The sequence below is a fragment of the Caretta caretta genome, chromosome 8, assembly GCF_965140235.1.
Source record: "Caretta caretta isolate rCarCar2 chromosome 8, rCarCar1.hap1, whole genome shotgun sequence".
In the NCBI taxonomy this organism is placed as follows: domain Eukaryota; kingdom Metazoa; phylum Chordata; order Testudines; family Cheloniidae; genus Caretta; species Caretta caretta.
Genome location: NC_134213.1, coordinates 86,028,902 through 86,052,046, shown reverse-complemented (window position 1 = coordinate 86,052,046; position 23,145 = coordinate 86,028,902). Strand labels below are relative to the sequence as shown.

The window sequence follows — 23,145 nt, the reverse complement described above, 5'->3', positions numbered from 1 at the left end:
CTGACAGACATGTCAAAAGAAATGTGAAGTAAAGTGAAGGAGGCCCTGAAATCTTGTGTGCTGTCTTCTAGTCATGTACCAAATTGCTAGAGAAGAGCCTGAACAACAAGCCAAGATTTGAACACTCAAATTTGGATCCAAACTTGTGGCTGGCATCTGTCCTAATAGGCTGAATCATCTCCTTACCTCAAATCTGGAAACCTGGGAAAATCAGATCCAGCCATGAATTCTGTGGCTTTTGCCCATTTCTGTAAATGACCTGCCTCTAGATAGAAGTGAGGACGATTTATTCACAGACTGGAGACTATGAAAAGTACTTTGCCATTCCAGATAATTTCTAAATAAAACTAGAAAAGTCATTGTTTCCCTGAATACTTTTAAAGGTTTTGTTTCAGTTCAATGTGTTTCAACATGCTGATTATCTCTCTGGCATGTAGACTGAATGCACTGATGTTTGGAAATTCCAGTCCAGGTATCCCTAATTTTGGAGTAAGTGCAGTCTTTCATTACCAGCATCATGTATACAAGTGCTGAGTAGCCAGTTCAAGCTCAAGGAAAATAATAAGTATGATGGAACCTATATGAAGAATCTGCATTTGTCAAACAGAAACAAGAGCTGGTTTGAACCAACCAGACCTTGTAATTCTTTAGGGTTTTTTTGCTTGGGAGATCTACAAAAGTACAGGACATGAAGAGAGAACAATTTGTCAATGTGTTTTAAAAGATAGAGTGAGAGCAGATCAGAAGTTACAGAAAGGCAATATAAAAATTAGATTTCAGAGTAGCAGCCGTGTTAGTCTGTATTCGCAAAAAGAATAGGAGTACTTGTGGCACTTTAGAGACTAACCAATTTATTTGAGCACATGCTTTTGTGATCTACAGCCACAAGTACTCCTTTTCTTTTTATAAAAGTTAGAATCACTCATTGGTGAAGAAATATTTATATATTAAATATAAATAATGGGAGCCTGATTGTCATTTATACTAAAACCGTTTATACCACTCTGGCATTGTAAAGATGGCTTAAAACTAGTATACATGTAATTTATGCAAACTTCCAAAATGGTGTAAAGGAGTCCTAATATTAATGAGATACACAGAGGGTGATATCTTGACCCCATTGAAATCAATGGTAAAATGTCCAATTACTTCAAAGTGGCCAGGATTTCTCCCTTCATATTTTACAACATGAAAAGCCACATTTTCAGTCTGGCCTATGAATATGGGCAGAAAAGTATTGCATTCACAAATCCCACATTTGCACAAATCAGATAATTTAATACTTAACAACATGTGTGGATGTTGTTGCATAAAATCTTTATGAACAAATATTGAAGCTGGGCTATAGATTTAAGCACATAATGTTGATTGGTTTCTTTATATTGCTTGCAGAAAAATACTGTATATTGAGTACAAAATCATTCTTCCTGCAAATACAAATTTTGTCATTATTTCCCCTTTACTAAAGCAGAATTATTTGCGGAGAGAAATGAATCAGCTACACTAATACATTCTGATTTCTGGATAACGAGACAGATTAATTTACATCTTGCAGGTTCTTAGCTTTCCAGAATAGATCTTTCACATACAACTTGGAGTTCTTTATTATTTAATTATTGTTAGTTGACTAAAGGAAACAAAAAATCATTGATCCAATTATACATTTTTCAATATATCTGTATGAGGATGGGATATCTAACTTACTTTTTCTCTATTTTTTTAAACAGATAAATTGCAGTATGTGCTAGCAGAAAAGAATTTTTAAATTAGAGTCCATATTTTGAAATTCTGGCCCTCCAAACCTCCATTCTTCTCCTCATTTCTATCGTTTCCCAAGTTTACTTCTGCCAGTGCTTTTTTCCCCTAGAAAAGTATATGAATAAGGCACCAATCTTGCAATATACTCCTCATGACAGAGTTCATTACAGGATCAATGGGTTAAGAATAAGCCTGTGGGGGTGATTTTGCATAATGCTGTATTTTCTGTAGCTCAACAGAAAAATGCTCAAATGTAAATAATACATATGAGATGCACAAGAGCATAAAGTAAATATGTGCTTCAGATCAGATCATTAAAATGAAGAACAATGAGCAGAAAATACAAAATACCTTGTTTTATTTTACTTTTTCAAGTTGCTTTTTTAAAACTTTTGGGCCTGATCCTGTGAGTGACAGAACACCTCCTACAATGTGCAGAGTGCCCCCAATGGAAACTGAAGTCAATGAAAACTGAGGATGCTCAGCTCCTTGCAAGGATAAAGCCCCTAATTTGATGAGGAATCATTTTTTGTGAGCAATTTAGAAAAGACCCATTGTTTTCTCGGTTAGTAATGATCAGATCTTCACCAGAAACGTCCCCTACGGAGAGTTGTACTCCATATACCTCATTTGGTTCTGCTGCTGGTTTGGAACCTGAAGATTTATAGTTCAGATTCTGCTTTTTTCTTTCCCTTTTTTATAGAACTTTGAAATTGTCATTCTGCTGAGAATCTCTTCTGCTAGGTTAAATAGCTTACTTTGCACAGAATTTCATTAATATTCATGGAAATTGGAACTGTAAAAAAAACTGTAAAAAGTGCAGTGAAATGTAAGTCAGAGAGGGAAAATATACTTTTGACATTTCCTCCATTTCAATAAAATAAGGGGAAATTATTTATTCAGTTAAATAAATAAAAGAAACATACACACCAGCCTATTATATATATCATTTGACTTTTCCATTTCTTGAGGAAAGATGCTCATTATATTTCAGAGCCAGACAAAGAGCAACTGGAGCTTCTAGCTTTAATTCTCAGTTCTGCTGCAGGGCCAGTTTGTGACCTTGGCACAATCTCCACACCTCCTGAAACCACGATAGTAATCACCTCTATAAAACTGGGAGATTGAAGGACACTGCTGTAAATGAGATGTTCCAACTCAGCTGAGCCAGCTTGGTACATAAATATTTCATCTTCTCTGTGATTTTGTGTCATATTTGTTTACTTTAGCAAAACTAGTTTGTTGGTTTGTTTTATCGTTTAGTGGATGTTTTCAGAGCATGATCCCTGGACCTGGAGTCCTCAGTGAGAAGTGTACAAAATTAGAGAAAAATAAGAGATGCTGGAAACCAAATTAGGTACCCAGATGAGTTTAAAAAAACGGTTCCTAAGCCTGGTGTTTTAAAAACTTTAAATGTTTCCAGCCCAGAGAGGTCACTGCTGAATTAATAATACATTTTTAATATGCTCTGATGTGCTATCCAATATTTCCACACTGAAACACTAATATTGTTGCCGATTTCATTTTATAAATTAACATTGGCATTTGCAGATGGAGAGGTTTGTGAACTGAGCTGAGATTCCAGTTGGGATAGAGGAATGTTATTTCATTTTGCCACAGGTACCCCTGACACTCTAAAGAGTGAATGCATTTGTTTTCTTGCAACAATGACTTGTTGGTAAACAAGGAGTTTGTCTTATAAGGACAACTTTCAAAGAATAAAATATAGATTTTCACATGTAAATCCTATTTTACAATGGAATATTTTTCATCTCTAGCTTTCACTTGAATGAGCTTTATTACTAGTTTTGGGTGAACCTCAAACAACTTGAGAAACCTTGGAAAGTTTACGTATTTATTTGAAACTTATCTGAATATTTCAAAGTCCTCATTTTCCTTTATCTTTCTCACCATTCCACACTAATGCTTCTAACTTCTACAGTTACATATTTTTCCCTTCCTAACTCTATTTTTCTCCTGACTTCCAATCTCAAGCATCTCCAGTTTCCTCCACCTGACATCCAGTATACCCCCTTCCTTTCATACGTCATGAATGGAGAGGTCTAGTCTGAAGTTTTATTGTATTTATCTGTTACAGTCTGGCTGGCTAGAAAAATCTAATCTCATGAATTCAAGGAGACTGAATCTTCACAGCCCTGCAATTTGTCCGAAGCTTTTTTGTAGTCATTTATGCTGGTGCAAAGTCAATGTAAAATGCTACGAAATCAGGATAGTGGGGCTACCCGCACTTAGCATAGATATAGATGACTACAGAAATTGTAGGCAATGGTGAATCAGGCCCAGATCTTCTCCAGAATTTGCCTTTGTCCAAACCCTGAGGAGTGGGAGGAGAGATACCGGAATTAATGAAACTTGATACAGTAGCCATTTTAGCAGAAATTGTTCCCCCAGATGGATTTGATTAAAGGAGGCCTGTCACAGACTAGGAGATGGAGAGTTTCCATCAGTTCTTATTTTTAAAAGAGTTCAGTTATGATTTAGATTAAGACCCTTCTTTTCTGCAGAACCAGTTCACCTGTTCCTAATCATTACACTCTTGAACCTAATTATGAAAGCATGTTAGCTGCAAAACAAGATGGAAACTATGCATTTCCAGTTCTGTAGTGTCCAAAATAGCACAAAGATGAAATCATAAAGTAGCCAGATCCTGTCCAATGGTGTGGGTGCCTTGCATCTCCCTTACAGTTTCACATAAGCAAACCGCTTTTACTTGGACTTCTCTTGCTTTCTTCAGAGTTGATCAAACATCAGCTACAAGAAATAATGTGATCAGTTTTTAAGGTGGTACACTGATGAAGGGTCTGTCTATTTGGGGGGGGAAGAGTGTTTTTTCAACTGAGTTAGCTCAGTTGAACGAGTTTAACATGATTGGAAAGCCCCCTTAACACCCCTGCAGACAGTTTAACATCTTCAAAGCTGTGCGAGCTGGTTGTGTGGTACTCTAGCTGGAAGCCTAGTTTTCTCAAAATTGCCTACAGCTGCACTGCTGCAGCCTTTTAAGTGTTGACCTACCCCTAGAATTTGAAGTCGTTGTGTCTCTTTTGAAAATGAGACTTGGGCTCGTAAGTCACTTAGGCATTTTTGAAAATGTTACCCCCAATGTCTGCATGGGTGTTAAGGGAGCTTCTACCTTGGCTACAACACAACCAGCTAACACAACTGAAAAGGTGTTAAATTGTGTCTACACAGGTGATATGGGAGTTTCAACTAACTTGACTGAGCCCCCAACCCATCTACTCAATCCAAGAGTCTGCCTTTTGAAGCAAATTGACTCTTGCAATGTAATGTATTTAAACCAACAGGTTAAAGCAATTGAGATGTTTCAAAAATATAGTGTTATTAATTAAATGATGAGGGCAAGACAATTGTCTTCCCATAATGTATCACAAAGTCACTTAAACCATTCTATGTATAATATATTCAGATAAGAAAACAAAACACCTCAGTTCCTTAGCTACCTGCTTTGGACGGAGAAACTATTCTTGTGGTACGAATGGTATATTTCAGGAAATCAGTACCTGCATTTTTCATTACTGATTTTATCTGTGACCCAACTGTGTTTATCTTATCTATTCCAATGAGGCTAGGAGAACATACAGATAGTGTGTCTCAGTTCTGTCTTCTGTCCCCAAGTCTATCAAAAAAGAATACGTTGAAACATTTCAGTAGACTTCTTCCTTAGTTAGACAACTCCTTTAATTGTAATTAGTGTTTCACAACCATTTGGAAGCTTCTTTAAGCATTTACTGCTTCATTCTGATCAAGGTTAATTGTACAATTCTTACAGACCAGCAAAGAGTTAAGAGACTTGCCAGTTTTGTGCAAAGGATCTTTACAGGACATGACTGATTATATCTATACCTGCTAAATTGGAAAGAATTAGGCCAGTGCTTGATGCTCCTCTTCTTTAGGTTTTAATGGCTTAATTAATAAAGAAGCTCTGAAAAGCATTGCAGATACTTTAGATGTGTTAACACAGGGATATACATAGGCTAATGCTGATGCATATGGCTTAATTGTTGAAGTTGTCTCTCATTTTAATTTTACCTACTAGAAAGTCAATATCCATTGATTTAATTTTGTTAGAAGAATTCTTATCTCCTGCCCTTCTCCAAGAGACAAAATCTTTATGTAGTCTATCTTATGTTCCATTTGTTGACTCTCTCTAACCCTCAAAGTTACTTTAATTAACAGTCTCTGTTTGAAGTGGACATAATTTACTTTAATTTTCAAAAAGCTTTGGATAATGCCTTTCATAAAAGACTATTAAGGTAAATAACAAGAGTGTAAAGGGAAAAGTCATGTTGTGAATTAAAAACTGGTTAAGCAAGAAGAAATAGAAATAGAATTGTACTGAACGATTACTCTTCAGAGTGGAAAGCAAGTTAATAGTGGGGCACCACAAGGGTCAGTATTATTTAATAAACTAAAGCTTTTGTGGAGAAAGCGGAAAATAAGCTGCTGAAGATTGCTGATTGCACTAAGTATTTTCAATTAGTTAAGAAAAATTGTGAGACACTGCAGACATTTTTAAGCTAGAGATGGATCCATTGCAGTTCAGGGCAATGATGGGTGACCTCAGTAGGCCAAAGTCCTTCCATCCTATTCCAGGAAGAATTGGGTCCTCCCTTGAACAGAAGGTCCTGTCCGTTTTCTTGATCAGAAAGAAGGACATGAGTCAGTCTAAATTGAGGTTATTTATCCAGAAGTTTTTTCTTTGTTGGTCTCTGGAGAATCTAGTCTGAACTAGTATTTGCAAGCCTCTCCAGGTGGTACTTCTCTGGAGGTGTTACAACGCAAGTGAATTTACCTATGCACTCCCAAATCCCCACTGTTCTTAATTCCTGGAGAAGCTGCGGTTACTTTTCCCCCTAGAATTATGTATAATCCCAAGCCCACAATGATCCATAACCTTAATACAGTAAAATCTCCAACAATATTGCAGGAAATTGCCATATGCATCATAGGATCAAAACTGAAATCTCAGATCTAACTCCCTTTGAATATTGGGTTGTAAGGATGCAAATCTCCGCTCTTACGATTTTCCTTCTGGTTCAAATTTAAAACCAGAAAGGACCTAACTTCTGATTTGGTTCTAATACCAGGCAAAATCTCGTAGGAATGCGATTCTTGTATAATTTTTTTTTGTCAGTAATGATGATTTAGCTAACACTTGTGTAGTGCTTTTAATCCAGAGATTTCATGGTGCTTTACAATTCCCCCATGGTGATAGATGATGAAACTGGTATCTATTACACAGGTGCTGGCCTCCTAGTTGAGCATTTTGCATTCCCATACACATCTCCCCGCCAGGGTCAACCTTTTGAAGCCATCCCTCACCCATGTCATGAGGTTTTCTGTTAATTAAAACACAACAATGCTAGCAACAAGACAAACACCACAGACAAACAACACAAAACATAGATCCTTGGTATTGTGGGTTATTCTTCCGCTGGCACCAGCTTGCTTGTAGAGAGTCTGAAAAACAAAAGAAACAATTTCCACCACCCCCTAGTGGGGACAGATTATTGCTTAATAATAAATAATAATACCACTTTCTTTTACAAATTTCCTTGCTAATTGCAGGAAAAACAGAAGAATTATCTCCAGGCTGTCCTTATTTTGTTCTATAGTCAGGCTAGTGAATTACCCCACTCACTGGTCATTTATGAAATTCATGAGGAGGTGTACCTCAGTTTCCCTTCTTGTACAACAGACCAAGTTTGCAATAGTTTCTCTGCTGTACCAAGCATTAAGTTTATTCTCAGGTAATAGCTGAGACACAGCTTCAGATTTTAGCACTGTACACACATACACACCTTAAGGTTAACCTGTTCCCCTTATTTTCAGGCTTGACTTGTTTTTTCACCTCCCTTTCCTGGAGGGCCATAATCTGAGTCTTCTAGTAACTTGTTTGCTGACCAGATGTATTCATTATTTGCAGCTCCTTTGTGCCCATCAGCTTGATAATTTGCAGTTACATAGAGGCTTACTAGCTTGCTTTTGGATCCAAAGCTAGTAGCAGCTCAGAGACTGTCTTAAAAGGGAAATATTTCACTTCCAGTAGAGTTCTGATTACTTTCCACTTTCATCTCCTGCTCCAAAACACAGAGATCTGAAAAAGAAAGCACAACCTATTGTGGCTCCTTTTGGAGCCCTAATAGGATTTTAATGAAGAACCATATTTTATTTGCATTTCTTTTACCCCTTCTCCAATACACACTGCACATGTCCTGGGAAAATGCAAATTCCTTCCATATAGTTTGACCTCCATAACATTATATTAGCCATATTAATTTTACACAAAGTGTAACTGCCTCCCCCATGCCCACAGAGTTTTCATGCGCACCCACCAAAGCAGCAATCTGATCCCCCAGAGCCACCCCAAGGCTCAGTGTTCCCATCATTTCTCCCCTTTTCCTTTTCTTTTTCCTGTGCACACACACAAAATTCTCTTTTGCCGAACATCCCTTGCACTGTGATTACTCTTTTTTACACAACTGTACCTGATTACACTCCCATCTTGTACAACTAGACACAACCAGGGGCAGCCAAGTTAAGTTCCAATAGAAACCCCTTACATTCCTTTAGTGATTTTGATTACATTACCCAATAGTCAAACAATTTTGATCAGATTCTCTCTCCACCTGCTGCCTGCAGCAGTCCCTTATAGACCATTTCTGTGGGAAAAGGGCCCATTTTCCTTCAGAATAGCTGTAAAGGCTTCTGGGTCAGAAGCATAGTGGTGGTAGTAGCCACTCGACCTGACCCCCTTGGATAATTTAATGACCAAGCTTCCATCCAATGTCACTGCACAGAGTTGCACATACAGTTACATTTATATAACTGGGTTTTATCATTAAACAAAAACTTCCTTCTTGTAACACCACAACTGTTACTGTTTTAACATCTTCACAACAGTTACCTTTTACCATTTCCACAACTCCCAAATGTTTACTTTCCTTCAAACTCTGTATTATCAATTTTTGCAAAAGCTATTTGTAATTTTTCCCTCACTTCTTTAAATCACTTACTCCTACATTTAGTTCTTTAAGGTAGTGCAATTTGTCTGTAACAACTTAGCCACCAAGTACAATTATTGCCACACAGCTGCCTTAACCTGTGCTGTCTTTACCCTGAGTCTGTTCAAAGAGGCAGTAAAACATTTGTCTCCATGGATGCCCATGGATCTTTTACTCCAAAAATTCCAATGGAATACAGCAGACCTCCCTCATACTTTGTCCAAAAAAACCCAAAACATCTCACATAAGTATCCAAAGTACCCTCCATTAAAACTTCAGAAAAACAGAAGTGTGCAAAGGCAGGGGAAGAGGTGGAAAGAAACCAATTAAGCCTGTCAGGTCAGTTTAAAGTATAGGCTACCAGCAGCAAATTAAGTAAACTGAGAAAAAGAAGAAGGAAAAGAAGAAAAGTACATAGTTAGCTTGAGCCAAGGGTAGGCTCCCTGAGTTGAAACAGTTGGGAACCCTTATCCCAAGGTTCTCTTCTGGCTGTGGGAGAAGAGTGGGGGTTGTTACCCGCTCCTGCAAACCCTGCTATTTTGCACTTTGAAACTTTTTTTTTCCATTCCTCTTCTTTCTCTCCACTACCCCAGGACCAAGTCCCAGCTCCAGTCTCTAAAGGTAGTCTGTTAACTCTGCTTTTGACTTTAAACCCTGTTGTGCCAAATCCTCTTTAACTACCCCTAATTAATTTACAACCCTTCAGCAGCCCTTGCTGAAGCAGCACCAAACTTGAAAGATTACTGGCAGCTTCCCATAATGCTGCCCTTACTTCAAACCTCTCACAAGCAGACTGAAGTGCCTCCTTTCCCTGGAAGGCATTCAGTCCCCATGGGCAGGGACCTTCTTCCACGACCCATTTTCCGAGGAGGGTGGGTTCCTCAGCCACCCCCCATCCCTCTGGGTCCCCTAACACTTCCTCCATTTCCTTTTTAATCTCATCCCAGGTTGACCTCTGCACATGGTATGGGCCCTGGTTCTTCCTTATCCATTTATCCAAAAAATCCTTTACCCTGGCTTGCCAGAACCCACAACTACCATCACAAGAGTTCGCGATACCCCCTCCAAGCAGCTGCGCAGACCATTGGGGAGGGGGACTTACAGGCTGCCACTCACCTATCCGATGCGATGTATTCAAGTCACGGCACCAAGATGTTAGGGGGCTTATTCCTTCACCCACGTACTTCCCTGGTCCTTCTTGCATGAACAGAGAGCAACAATACCTGAAGTCCAAAGGTGCAAACAATTCGATGTTTTTGGGGGTGAACTTCCAGCAAGCATGATTCCAGTTTCCTTCCTTTGTGTCCCCCTTTGCAGCTCTGACACCACAGAGCCTTACCTGTGTCCCTGTTCCCATTCCTGCCCTTAGCTAAACATGATTCCAATTTCCCCATTCCCATTTCCCACTCAGCCACCCACCCATCCACTTCCTGATTGACTGCAGACTATATAGTAAAACTTGAGTTCTGTTTAGCTATACCTTAACCAATCATTTTACTGAAATTTAACTAACCAATCTTAACATATTGTAACATGATTATTTAACCAATTATATCCCACCACCTTAATTAGTTTACACCCAGCAAAATTAATTATACAGCAGACAGGAACAATCACAGAACCAGACAGAGATTATACAGACAAACAATGGGGAAATGGGGACTACAGTGATAGAACAACAAAGAAATGAGGATTTCACATCCCAGCTATTGATAAGTGAGTTCTTGCCAGACAGGATGCTATCAAACTAAGTTTCCTTTTACATCTTCTAGGCACTTCCCTTTCTCTGGAGGCATAGGCATTATCAGGACAGGATTGTATTCCTAACAGCCCAATAGCACCTTATTTCAATGTGACTAGGTTGGAATGTGAGGATGTGACCAGTCCTTCCCAGTTTATGGCTGCCTCTGTTGCTTAGCCAAAGGCCTTAGCCTAAAAACAGGGCCTCAGACTGTCACAGTAAGAGAAATCCCTGACACAGACAGACACTGATTTTGATTCTTTCTTTTATACCTCTATAACTAGCTAAGTGATAAGAATACACCTAAATTCTTAGAGTATAGGCCTTTACAGACAGGCCTGAATATCTATATCCTAACAATACCCTTCCATGCATCCTGTTCTCAGACCTGCAGATTCAGGTTCTCTTCTGCTCAAGTGGGCCTTCCAGTGTTTGGGACATTTTTAGAAGGTGATAAATGCCTTCAGAACCTATTGAAGTCAATGGGATTTGAGGAGGCTCTGTATGTGGCAGGAGTAGTCCCTAAAACACTAGTCTTAGGGAGGCTTACAGCCAATGATAGTGTGAAATAATTAAACATAAGGGAAAATGAATTAAGTATGGTATGGAAAGGGCTTTGCACAGAAAATTCACTCAGTGAAGCATATCAACAAAATATTTTTCAATTTAAATAGTCTAAAGAAATAATCCCTGAACACTAATGTTGCTTAGTAACAGGTCTTACTTGTTCCGTCAGTACTTGTGAGTGACGGATTCAAATGACCGGCCTCTTTGTAGCCTGTGTGAAATGAATTGATGGTCTCAGTCCAGTTACTAGTTGACAGGCGCCCACATCACAAATGATTCATCATGTCTGGCACTAATTGGGACCATCACTGGCAGTGTCAGCAGAGAGAAGGAGTGAATAGCAGTGGAATCTACACTATCCACTCATCCTTTCACTAGAGGTGGTCCCTTTATGTCACCATTGAGGCACATGAATAGGTTGAGCTGGAATGTTTTTACCCTGCTGCTCTCCATGCTGTGGATAATTTCTAGGGTTCTCACTCCAGCACTTTTCACAATCATGAGACTCACATGCAGGCTATAAGAAAAAGCAATAGCATTCCATAAAACTGTGTGTAGAATTATGCAAATGATCTGTAGCACAAGACCCTGAGTGGGTATAAAGACTCCCTTGGGCTTCAGAAAAATAACAGTGCTTAGGCTTCAATAAATAATCCAAAATGGTTTAATTCAAATTTCCATTTTGACAGTTATTCAGAAGGCCAATGCTTCAAAATTAATAGCTGCTCGACCAAACCGTTGGCCTTCAGAATGACTAAGAGAGTGAAAATTTGAAAGAAACCACTTTGGTTATTTATTGAAGTCTAAGGGTTATTATCTTCTAAAGTACACTGAAGTCTTTACACATTGAGTGAATTATACTTGTGAATTTACCTGCATGCATTTAAATTTAAAGGGGTCTTTTATTTTCTTTTAAGAACTGTGATATGTTTATTGGTGTTTGTTCATGAAGCCTCAAAGAAAATTAAAGGCTATTCTGAGCTTTCTGAGTCAGTCATTTCTGGGCCTCTCCCTTCACAAATCAGGCTTTTTATTGGCAAATACATTTTCAGGTTTATTTATAAGGCATCAGTGACATTCAGTGTTCAGTTATAGTACTGTAAGTTAATCACTTTTATATGCTGTATGGACTTCTCCGCCTTTATAAGTTGGTGTTTGTTCTTTCTTGGCATAATGTTAGAGAATTTTATTAGAAGGTGACCACATACAGAGCTTCTAATTGGAATCTTTTATTTCTTTTTCTTCTAGGCTGTGGATATACTTTTGCAGCATGGAGCTTATGTCAATGTTCAAGATGCAGTGTTTTTCACCCCATTACACATTGCCGCATACTATGGCCATGAACAGGTAATTAATGGGCAGAATCTGACAAAGATGAAAGAGTGCACTCACAACAAGCCTCATGCAGGTTTACTGTCAGCCAACCTGTCTTTATATTTGGAAGGGTCCTACTAAAGAGAGGCTGCACAGATTTCACATCCTTAAGTTATGCCTTTAACTATATCCGACATTTTCATGTGTTTGAAAGTTCATAGGAATGTGGCTATTCATGTTTTAACTACCCACTGCTAGGATCACCAGCCAAATTTACTACCCCGCAAAAGAGTTCTTGAAATTAGATGCTATTCATGAGAGAGAGTTTTCCTAACCTATAACAGGGCTTCTCATCCAGAGATACAATTCATACAATGCTGAACCTTGAAGCTGCCATGTATCCATTAGGTGTATCAGTTTAAATACCTCTACATGACCCATGGTACTCAATAACAAAAGGATTGGTGCACCTTTGTTTTAATGGGTGAAATCCAGGCCCCATGAAAGTTAATGGGAAAACTCCTAGTGGATCCAATGAAGCCAGGATTTCACCCAGTGTGTTGTGGATGGAACGGGCCAAATCTTGCTTGTCTTATTCTCACCAGCAGTGAAATTTTAAAAAAGCACTGAAGACTTGGCCCTAAATTATCATCAGACCCTCCTAATCCCATTTTTCTTTGCTAATATAGAAGTGTCTGTGGCTTAGTGGGCAATATACTCATTTGCACTGTAGGAGATCCTTGGGTTCAGAAGTAGCCTTGTGTCTGTGTTGGCTTATGTGAGTCAGTCCCTGTGTCTTTCTTTTCGTGGAAACATGCATATGCTGGGATATTTTCAGAGTTTCAAAGCATGACCTCTAGGTAGAGTATATTTTTCATTTCACTGAAGTTTACTTAGAGTGCGTTGGAGAGTCATTCCCAGGAAAATGCCTTTGAAAGGACAGACTCCAAGAGAACAGATGATTGAAAACTCTATACTTCTATGGTTCAATAACAGATGTGCACAAAGCATGCATTCCTGCACCCTCCTTTTTTTATATATTCGCCTCATCATCCAATAACATTAAGAAACTCTTTACATGTTGGGCTGAGAGATTAGTTTGCTTATTTCCCGTGAACCACTTTTGAACAAATAGTCACAGTCTCATGAAATTATGCTAAAATGCATATGGTGCTTTTGTGATAAGGGACTCTACTTTCTGAAGGAAGCTACAGCTCGACATAGCTAACTTATGGATGTTAAGGACATTTACTTTATTATGCTGACTAGGTCAGTGACTAGGTCACAAATAAGTGTGTCTTTTTCCCAACCCCTTGCTATCCATATCATTTTTTAAAATGAACTGACATTTGCTAGTGAACAATGTAATATTTTAGATATATAACTTACAAATGGAATTTATAATGAGTTTCATGAAAATAAATTATATATACCTACATAACCCAGTTTTAATTTAAAAAAATAAAGCTTTCTCACTCAAGATGTTATGAAATCCAATACAGAGTAAACTTTAACACAAGAACTAAGGATTACCAAATGAAATTAATGAGTAGCAGGTTTAAAACAAATAAAAGGAAGTATTTCTTCACACAATGCACAGTCAAGTTGTGGAACTGCTTGCCAGAGGATGTTGTGAAGGCCAAGACTATAACAGGGTTCAAAAAAGAACTAGATAAATTCCTGAAGGATACGTCCATCAATGGCTATTAGCCAGGATGGGCAGGGATGGTGTCCTCAGCCTTTGTTTGCCAGAAGCTGGGAATGGGCGACAGGGAATGAATCACCTGATGATTACCTGTTCTTTCCCTCTGGGGCACCTGGCATTGGCCACTGTCTCAAGACAGGATACTGGGCTAGATGGACCTTTGGTCTTATGCAGTATGGCCATTCTTATGTTCTGGTTTCATTGAAATGTTTGTTTTCGCTTGATGTTCTAATTTACATTGATGAAATATTTAGGTTAACCGCCTCTTGCTGAAGTTTGGTGCTGATGTGAATGTGAGCGGGGAAGTTGGAGACAGACCCCTCCACTTAGCTTCTGCCAAAGGGTTTCTTAATATTGCAAAACTCTTGATGGAAGAGGGCAGCAAGGCAGATGGTAAGGGAAGATTTTAAAAGCACATTAAAATTATATTTTGTATATAGTGTCAAGTACTGACACATACTTTGCACCAACCTTGGATTTTGCTTTCTGATACTGTGTGTGTATGTGTGTTTGTGTAATGAAGTTGGTGAAAAGTGCAAAAAAAAATTCTGGGAATATTTATTTACATTCTAAATATGCTTTGTCTATGTTTCTGCCCCCTTTGTGTTGGCTTCTCATGAATAAGCTAGAGAATTAGTTTATTGGCAAAAGTGCTCATAGAAATAGTGAGTTGCAAGTGAATGCTGGAGAATATTAGGGGGAAACAAATTTGAAATCATAGTCAAAAGTACTCACGGTGGAAATTTGTTTCTAAGAGTTATGCTGGTCCGACCGAAGAAGAAGAAAGAAACCATGTGATATATGTGTCCAATCTAAACAACTCAGATTTTGAATATCAAATACCCACAATAAACTGTTAGTGAACGAGCTACAGATGAAGGATATTAAGTAGAAATTATGTGGTAAATATTTTCAAGTAATAATGAGGAAACCATAATCTGTTCACGCACAATTTGTGAACAGAAAAAGAAATGGAATGTTTGTAATACATTATTCATTATAAAATTTTCACGTGTAATTTAAGTTTGTGTGTCTGTGTGTGTTTAATACATGATCGGGTGGAATGGTGTGAAGGTTTGTTGGCATAAATATTTGCATTATTCCCAAACTGAACATTCTGAGTGAGTGTTACAGATCATACCAAGCTAATGCCAATAAAACTGCTACACAATTCTACACCATTATACATTCTGTATATGCCATAGATTAAGCAAAAGAAAAAAATTGTGTTGTGGAAATGTATGTCAGGGTTTCTTTCATCCCACTAGTTGTAAAACCATGTGCTTTAGTTACCATGGACTAGATTTGCTGTTCTCTTTCAGTTCCTTTATATAGCTTCAATAATATAAAGGGCACAAAACTTACCAGAAAAGGCTCCCGGTAAAACTCCCTGGGTAAGGAGGTTCCCTGTACAGTGCAGAGACAGGAAAATGAGTCTTTATCAATCCCACTCCAAACCTTTCTTGGGGTGGGACATACTTGGGGTGGGAGGGATTGCATGGGCAGAGTGCTGCTGTGTTCCAACTGTTCTCCATTGTGGAACACCTGCTAGGGGGCTGTTGCAGCTAAGCATAAATTAGAACAGCCCTAAAGCTGAAAACTCAGCAGACACAAAAGTGGCTTAATGACATCTTTGCTACCCCACTCCCACCTCCCTCATTTCCTGAGCTTAGTGTCAAGTGGGAGGAAAGGAGAGGCTTGTCCCATGAGTCTGTTAGTAAAGGGCCTGTGAGGAGAGGAGTACCATAAATAATACATTTGTAAAACCTCTTCTAAAATAACCTAAGCTAGCTTATCTACACACAAAATTGTTGTGGCATCCTCGCCATCCTGGGACCTTCCGCTGCTAGAAGCAAGTGCTGTGTCTCTTTAAAGGGGACTCTGCTCTTGCCAGGAGCATAAAGCTCCCATGTCTAGCTCTGCAGAATCATGAGATGTTGGGTCTTAATCCTGGTATCTGTGCAGGACCGACTACTGCCTCTTCTGGACATGAGGTCTGTATAATTTTGGGAGGGAGAGAGAGACATGAGCTTTTTTCTGGTAGGCTGATTTTTGTCTTATTAAATGGTGACTCTTTGAAGCTGCTCAGAGATTTGGGATGACAGAGGAAGTCAGACTGTTTAAGTGGTGAGCAGAGTGTGGGTGAGACAGTCAAAGGTACGTGATAACTACAATATATTGGATACTTTTGCAATTCATCACAACTCTGCAATTTATCTTGAGGATGCCTCTACTACATATCTGTCTTTGTGATACTCATGTGATAGATACACACACAAATATCTGTAGCCACCTTGAAAACTATTATAAATACTAAAACTTGTAATTAACTAGCTAAAAAATGTATGTGAAATGTATTAGTTCAGATGTTCTTGTAGACAAATTGGACACAGCCCTATATTCAAGTGATTGAAAGGGATATTTCTCATCTTTAGATATAGGACAAAAAAAAGAGCTTGGAAAAGTGACAGCATATGGTCCGAAAAAAGTAGTTATTTTTAATAAAGCTATTGACTTTAATATTACTACCATTAACACACTTATATCCCAAATACATTGCATAAATTCCTGGCCCCATAGAGTCAGTGGGAAAACTTCCATTGATTTCTGTTGAGTCAGGATTTTGGCCAGGGAGACACTCTCCATGTGATCTCGAGAGAGCTAATTAAAAGCAAAATGGGAGGGGACGGGGCAATTGGCATTTGCTACAAGAATCCTACATATTATAGTAAGAACAAAGTTATCAAAATTATTCAAGTTCAATCTCACAATCTAGAACCCCATTCAATGTCTTCTGCCAATCAATATTCATAGCTAGTCATTAATTAACACAATGAAGCACAGCAGACAAAGCATAAAAAGGATTCCATCTATCCATATTTGAAAATCATATAAAATTCCCAGTCTCGTAATCCTTAGTCAGTTCCTGATCCAATGCCCATTGAAGTCAATGGGAATCTTTCAGTTAATTTCAGTAAGAGGTGGTCACTGTGGAAGTTTTGTATATGTGAGTACTGCATTCTCAAGCCTGCAGTAAATGGCCTAAATTCTAAATCCTAAATTCAGGAAAGCACTTGAGCATGTGCTGAAATCCATCCCTATTCATGACAGCACTTAAGCATATGCATAACTTCCATAAACTTCAGTGGATTATGAGCACATGCTTAGAGTTAAGCACATGATTCAGTGCTGTTCTGAATAAAAATGTTGTCCTGAATTGGGGTCTCTCTCTATGGGTATGTCTACACTACGGAATAAGGTCGAATTTATAGAAGTCGGTTTTTTAGAAATCGGTTTTATAAATTCGAGTGTGTGTGTCCCCACAGAAAATGCTCTAAGTGCATTAAGTGCATTAACTCGGCGGAGCGCTTCCACAGTACCGAGGCAAGCGTCGACTTCCGGAGCGTTGCATTGTGGGTAGCTATCCCACAGTTCCCGCAGTCTCCGCTGCCCATTGGAATTCTGGGTTGAGATCCCAATGCCTGATGGGGCTAAAACATTCTCGCGGGTGGTTCTGGGTACGTGTCGTCAGGCCCCCGTTCCCACCCTCCCTCCGTGAAAGCAAGGGCAGACAATCATTTCGCGCCTTTTTTCCTGAGTTACCTGTGCAGACACCATACCACAGCAAGCATGGAGCCCGCTCAGGTAACCGTCACCCTATGTCTCCTGGGTGCTGGCAGATGCGGTACGGCTTTGCTGCACAGTAGCAGCAACCCCTTGCCTTCTGGCAGCAGACGGTGCAATACGACTGGTAGTCGTCCTCATCGTGTCCGAGGTGCTCCTGGCCGCGTCGGCTGGGAGCGCCTGGGCAGACATGGGCGCAGGGACTAAATTTGGAGTGACTTGACCAGGTCATTCTCTTTAGTCCTGCAGTCAGTCCTATTGAACCGTCTTATGGTGAGCGGGCAGGCGATACGGACTGCTAGCAGTCGTACTGTACCATCTTCTGCCAGGCAGGCAAGAGATGAGGATTGCTAGCAGTCGTATTGCACCATCTTCTGCCAGGCAGGCAAGAGATGGGGATGGCTAGCAGTCGTACTGTACCATCTTCTGCCGAGCAGCCATGAGATGTGGATGGCATGCAGTCCTTCTGCACCGTCTGCTGCCAGCCAAAGATGTAAAAGATAGATGGAGTGGGTCAAAACAAGAAACAGACCAGATTTGTTTTGTACTCATTTGCCTCCTCCCCTGTCTAGGGGACTCATTCCTCTAGGTCACACTGCAGTCACTCACAGAGAAGGTGCAGCGAGGTAAATCTAGCCATGTATCAATCAGAGGCCAGGCTAACCTCCTTGTTCCAATAACAACGATAACTTAGGTGCACCATTTCTTATTGGAACCCTCCGTGCAGTCCTGCCTGAAATACTCCTTGATGTACAGGCACCCCCTTTGTTGATTTTAGCTCTCTGAAGCCAACCCTGTAAGCCGTGTCGTCAGTCGCCCCTCCCTCCATCAGAGCAACGGCAGACAATCGTTCCGCGCCTTTTTTCTGTGCGGACGCCATACCACGGCAAGCATGGAGCCCGCTCAGCTCACTTTGGCAATTAGGAGCACATTAACCACCACACGCATTATTCAGCAGTATATGCAGCACCAGAACATGGCAACGCGATACCGGGCAAGGAGGCGACGTCAGCGCGGTCCCGTGAGTGATCAGGACATGGACACAGATTTCTCTGAAAGCATGGGCCCTGACAATGCATGCATCATGGTGCTAATGGGGCAGGTTCATGCTGTGGAACGCCGATTCTGGGCTCGGGAAACAAGCACAGACTGGTGGGACCGCATAGTGTTGCAGGTCTGGGATGATTCCCAGTGGCTACGAAACTTTCGCATGCGTAAGGGCACTTTCATGGAACTTTGTGACTTGCTTTCCCCTGCCCTGAAGCGCATGAATACCAAGATGAGAGCAGCCCTCACAGTTGAGAAGCGAGTGGCGATAGCCCTGTGGAAGCTTGCAACGCCAGACAGCTACCGGTCAGTTGGGAATCAATTTGGAGTGGGCAAATCTACTGTGGGGGCTGCTGTGATGCAAGTAGCCCACGCAATCAAAGATCTGCTGATATCAAGGGTAGTGACCCTGGGAAATGTGCAGGTCATAGTGGATGGCTTTGCTGCAATGGGATTCCCTAACTGTGGTGGGGCCATAGACGGAACCCATATCCCTATCTTGGCACCGGAGCACCAAGCCGCCGAGTACATAAACCGCAAGGGGTACTTTTCGATAGTGCTGCAAGCTCTGGTGGATCACAAGGGACGTTTCACCAACATCAACGTGGGATGGCCGGGAAAGGTGCATGATGCTCGCATCTTCAGGAACTCTGGTCTGTTTCAAAAGCTGCAGGAAGGGACTTTATTCCCAGACCAGAAAATAACTGTTGGGGATGTTGAAATGCCTATATGTATCCTTGGGGACCCAGCCTACCCCTTAATGCCATGGCTCATGAAGCCATACACAGGCAGCCTGGACAGTGGTCAGGAGCTGTTCAACTACAGGCTGAGCAAGTGCAGAATGGTGGTAGAATGTGCATTTGGACGTTTAAAGGCGCGCTGGCGCAGTTTACTGACTCGCTTAGACCTCAGCGAAACCAATATTCCCACTGTTATTACTGCTTGCTGTGTGCTCCACAATATCTGTGAGAGTAAGGGGGAGACGTTTATGGCGGGGTGGGAGGTTGAGGCAAATCGCCTGGCTGCTGGTTACGCGCAGCCAGACACCAGGGCGGTTAGAAGAGCACAGGAGGGCGCGGTACGCATCAGAGAAGCTTTGAAAAACAGTTTAATGACTGGCCAGGCTACGGTGTGAAAGTTCTGTTTGTTTCTCCTTGATTAACCCCCCCGCCCCTTGGTTCACTCTACTTCCCTGTAAGCTAACCACCCTCCCCTCCTCCCTTTAATCATTGCTTGCAGAGCCAATAAAGTCATTGTTGCATCACATTCATGCATTCGTTATTCATTCATCACACAAATAGGGGGATGACTACCAAGGTATCCCAGGAGGGGTGGTGGAGGAGGGAAGGAAAATGCCACACAGCACTTTAAGCGCAGCACTTTAAAAGTTTACAACTTTAAAATTTATTGAATGACAGCCTTCTTTTTTTTGGGCAATCCTCTGTGGTGGAGTGGCTGGTTGGCCGGAGGCCCCCCCACTGCGTTCTTGGGCGTCTGGGTGAGGAGGCTATGGAACTTGGGGAGGAGGGCGGTTGGTTACAGAGGGGCTGCAGTGGCAGTCTGTGCTCCAGCTGCCTTTGCTGCAGCTCAACCATACACTGGAGCATACTGGTTTGGTCCTGCAGCAGCCTCAGCATTGAATCCTGCCTCCTCTCATCACGCTGCCGCCACCTTTGAGCTTCAGCCCTGTTTTCAGCCCTCCACTTACTCTCTTCAGCCCGCCACTTACTCTCTTCAGCCCTCCACCTCTCCTCCCGGTCATTTTGTGCTTTCCTGCACTCTGACATTATTTGCCTCCACGCATTCGTCTGTGCTCTGTCAGTGTGGGAGGACAGCATGAGCTCGGAGAACATTTCATCGCGAGTGCGTTTTTTTTTCTTTCTAAGCTTCACTAGCCTCTGGGAAGGAGAAGATCCTGTGATCATTGAAACACATGCAGCTGGTGGAGAAAAAAAAAGGGACAGCGGTATTTAAAAAGACACATTTTATAAAACAGTCGCTACACTCTTTCAGGGTAAACCTTGCTGTTAACATTACATACATAGCACATGTGCTTTCGTTACAAGGTCGCATTTTGCCTCCTCCCACCGCGTGAACGGATTTTGGTTGAATGCCAGCAAACATACACTGCAATGCTTTGTTCTACAGTGATTCCCCAGTACGTGTTGCTGGCCTGGAGTGGTAAAGTGTCCCACCATGAAGTACGAAATAAGGCTGCCCTCCCCAGAAACCTTTTGCAAAGGCAGAACCGCAAATGCCAGGGCAAAGTAATCCTTTCACATGCTTGCTTTTAAACCATGTATAGCATTTTAAAAGGTACACTCACTAGAGGTCCCTTCTCCGCCTGCTGAGTCCAGGAGGCAGCCTTGGGTGGGTTCGGGGGGTACTGGCTCCAGGTCTAGGGTGAGAAACAGTTCCTGGCTGTCGGGAAAACCGGTTTCTCCGCTTGCTTGCTGTGAGCTATCTACAACCTCCTCATCATCATCTTCTTCGTCCCCAAAACCTACTTCCGTATTGCCTCCATCTCCATTGAAGGAGTCAAACAACACGGCTGGGGTAGTGGTGGCTGAACCCCCTAAAATGGCATGCAGCTCATCATAGAAGCGGCATGTTTGGGGCTCTGACCCAGAGCGGCTGTTCGCCTCTCTGGTTTTCTGGTAGGCTTGCCTCAGCTCCTTCAGTTTCACGCGGCACTGCTTCGGGTCCCTGTTATGGCCTCTGTCCTTCATGCCCTGGGAGATTTTCAGAAAGGTTTTGGCATTTCGAAAACTGGAACGGAGTTCTGATAGCACGGATTCCTCTCCCCAAACAGCGATCAGATCCCGTACCTCCCGTTCAGTCCATGCTGGAGCTCTTTTGCGATTCTGGGACTCCATCATGGTCACCTGTGCTGATGAGCTCTGCATGGTCACCTGCAGCTTGCCACGCTGGCCAAACAGGAAATGAGATTCAAAAGTTCGCGATTCTTTTCCTGTCTACCTGGCCAGTGCATCTGAGTTGAGAGCGCTGTCCAGAGCGGTCAGAATGGAGCACTCTGGGATAGCTCCCGGAGGCCAATACCATCGAATTGTGTCCACAGTACCCCAAATTCGAGCCGGCAACGTCGATTTAAGCGCTAATCCACTTGTCAGGGGTGGAGTAAGGAAATCGATTTTAAGAGCCCTTTAAGTCGAAATAAAGGGCTTCATTGTGTGGACGGGTGCAGGTTTAAATCGATTTAACGCTGCTAAATTCGACCTAAAGTCCTAGTGTAGACCAGGGCTATATATGTGTGGGTATATCTATATCGATTCTAATCTCGCTTTCGCTCTCATATCTATCGATAGACTATCCTTTGCTAAATAACCACACAGTACAAAAGGCAATCATCCATATGTCTTTTTCCTTTGATCATTTCACACAGGACTCAGGTTTTCTGCGCACAGCTCCAAAATCAGTGGTGCCAAAACCAGCATCATTCATATACATGATTTCCACACTATCATAGACCTGTTCTGCAAGCGACACTGTTACTGTGTCTGCACCCACACTCCTCCTACTTACTGGTATCTGGGAGTATAAATTTAACATGTTCTCTGAGAGTCATGAATGTATTACATCCCTCCTACTCACTCATTAGAAAAAAATGGGGAAACAGCATGACTCAGATTTGTAAATATGTTTTTGAACAGTGAGCCCTTGATATTTAAGTCTTGATATGTGCGCCCTGAACCAGTATAATTATAATAAAGGGGGAGAGGGAGAGGAGAAGAGATGTGCGTTCACTATACGAGGCTGTAAAAGGCTTATTATCACTTAGTTAATATATTCCAAAAGAAGAGGAAATTAGGGCCCCCTTCAAGATTATTTATTTTAAAATTTGTACATTCCTCAATTGAAAAAGCAAAGAAAGCTGAAAATGTCTTACCCCCAAAGTACTACATTTTGAAACTTGAAATCGCCATGGTAACAGAGGAAGAACTCATAAACATTTAAGAATAAAAATAATTCATGATATAAAATTAGCCAAAGGAATCTGAAAACAGATTCAGAAATTCAGCAATATGTTTCATGAGTTTGACTTCTTCGTTTTAATATATACTGACTTGGTTGGACATTTAATTCATATCTCTCAGGACTCTGAAATAGAGAAAGAAAAGCAGTGACCACTGCAACATAATGAAAAGGTCAAAGTATGGCCAAACTTTACTAACATCTACAAAATCCAGGGCGTGCCAATGTTCTACTTCATCTCCATCATAGAGATATATAAAAGGAAATACACAAATGCATTATTCATGTATTTTATATTGTAACCAATAGGCTGCAAGCAGAGTGCACTCTCTCTCCAAATGCTAGTCCTATAG

At 41.0% G+C, this 23,145-nt stretch overlaps 1 protein-coding gene across 3 annotated transcripts in view; it reads left to right on the top strand.

Annotated features, from left to right (window-relative positions):
- Window positions 1–23,145, top strand: part of TNNI3K (TNNI3 interacting kinase) — a 176,206-nt gene that overhangs the window by 25,140 nt on the left and 127,921 nt on the right. For all 3 annotated transcript variants that reach the window (XM_048862616.2, XM_075131732.1, XM_075131731.1), the window contains 2 exons: window positions 12,358–12,456; window positions 14,383–14,521. In XM_048862616.2, the coding sequence (XP_048718573.1) occupies window positions 12,358–12,456; window positions 14,383–14,521 (238 nt within the window). The remainder of the gene's footprint in view (window positions 1–12,357; window positions 12,457–14,382; window positions 14,522–23,145) is intronic.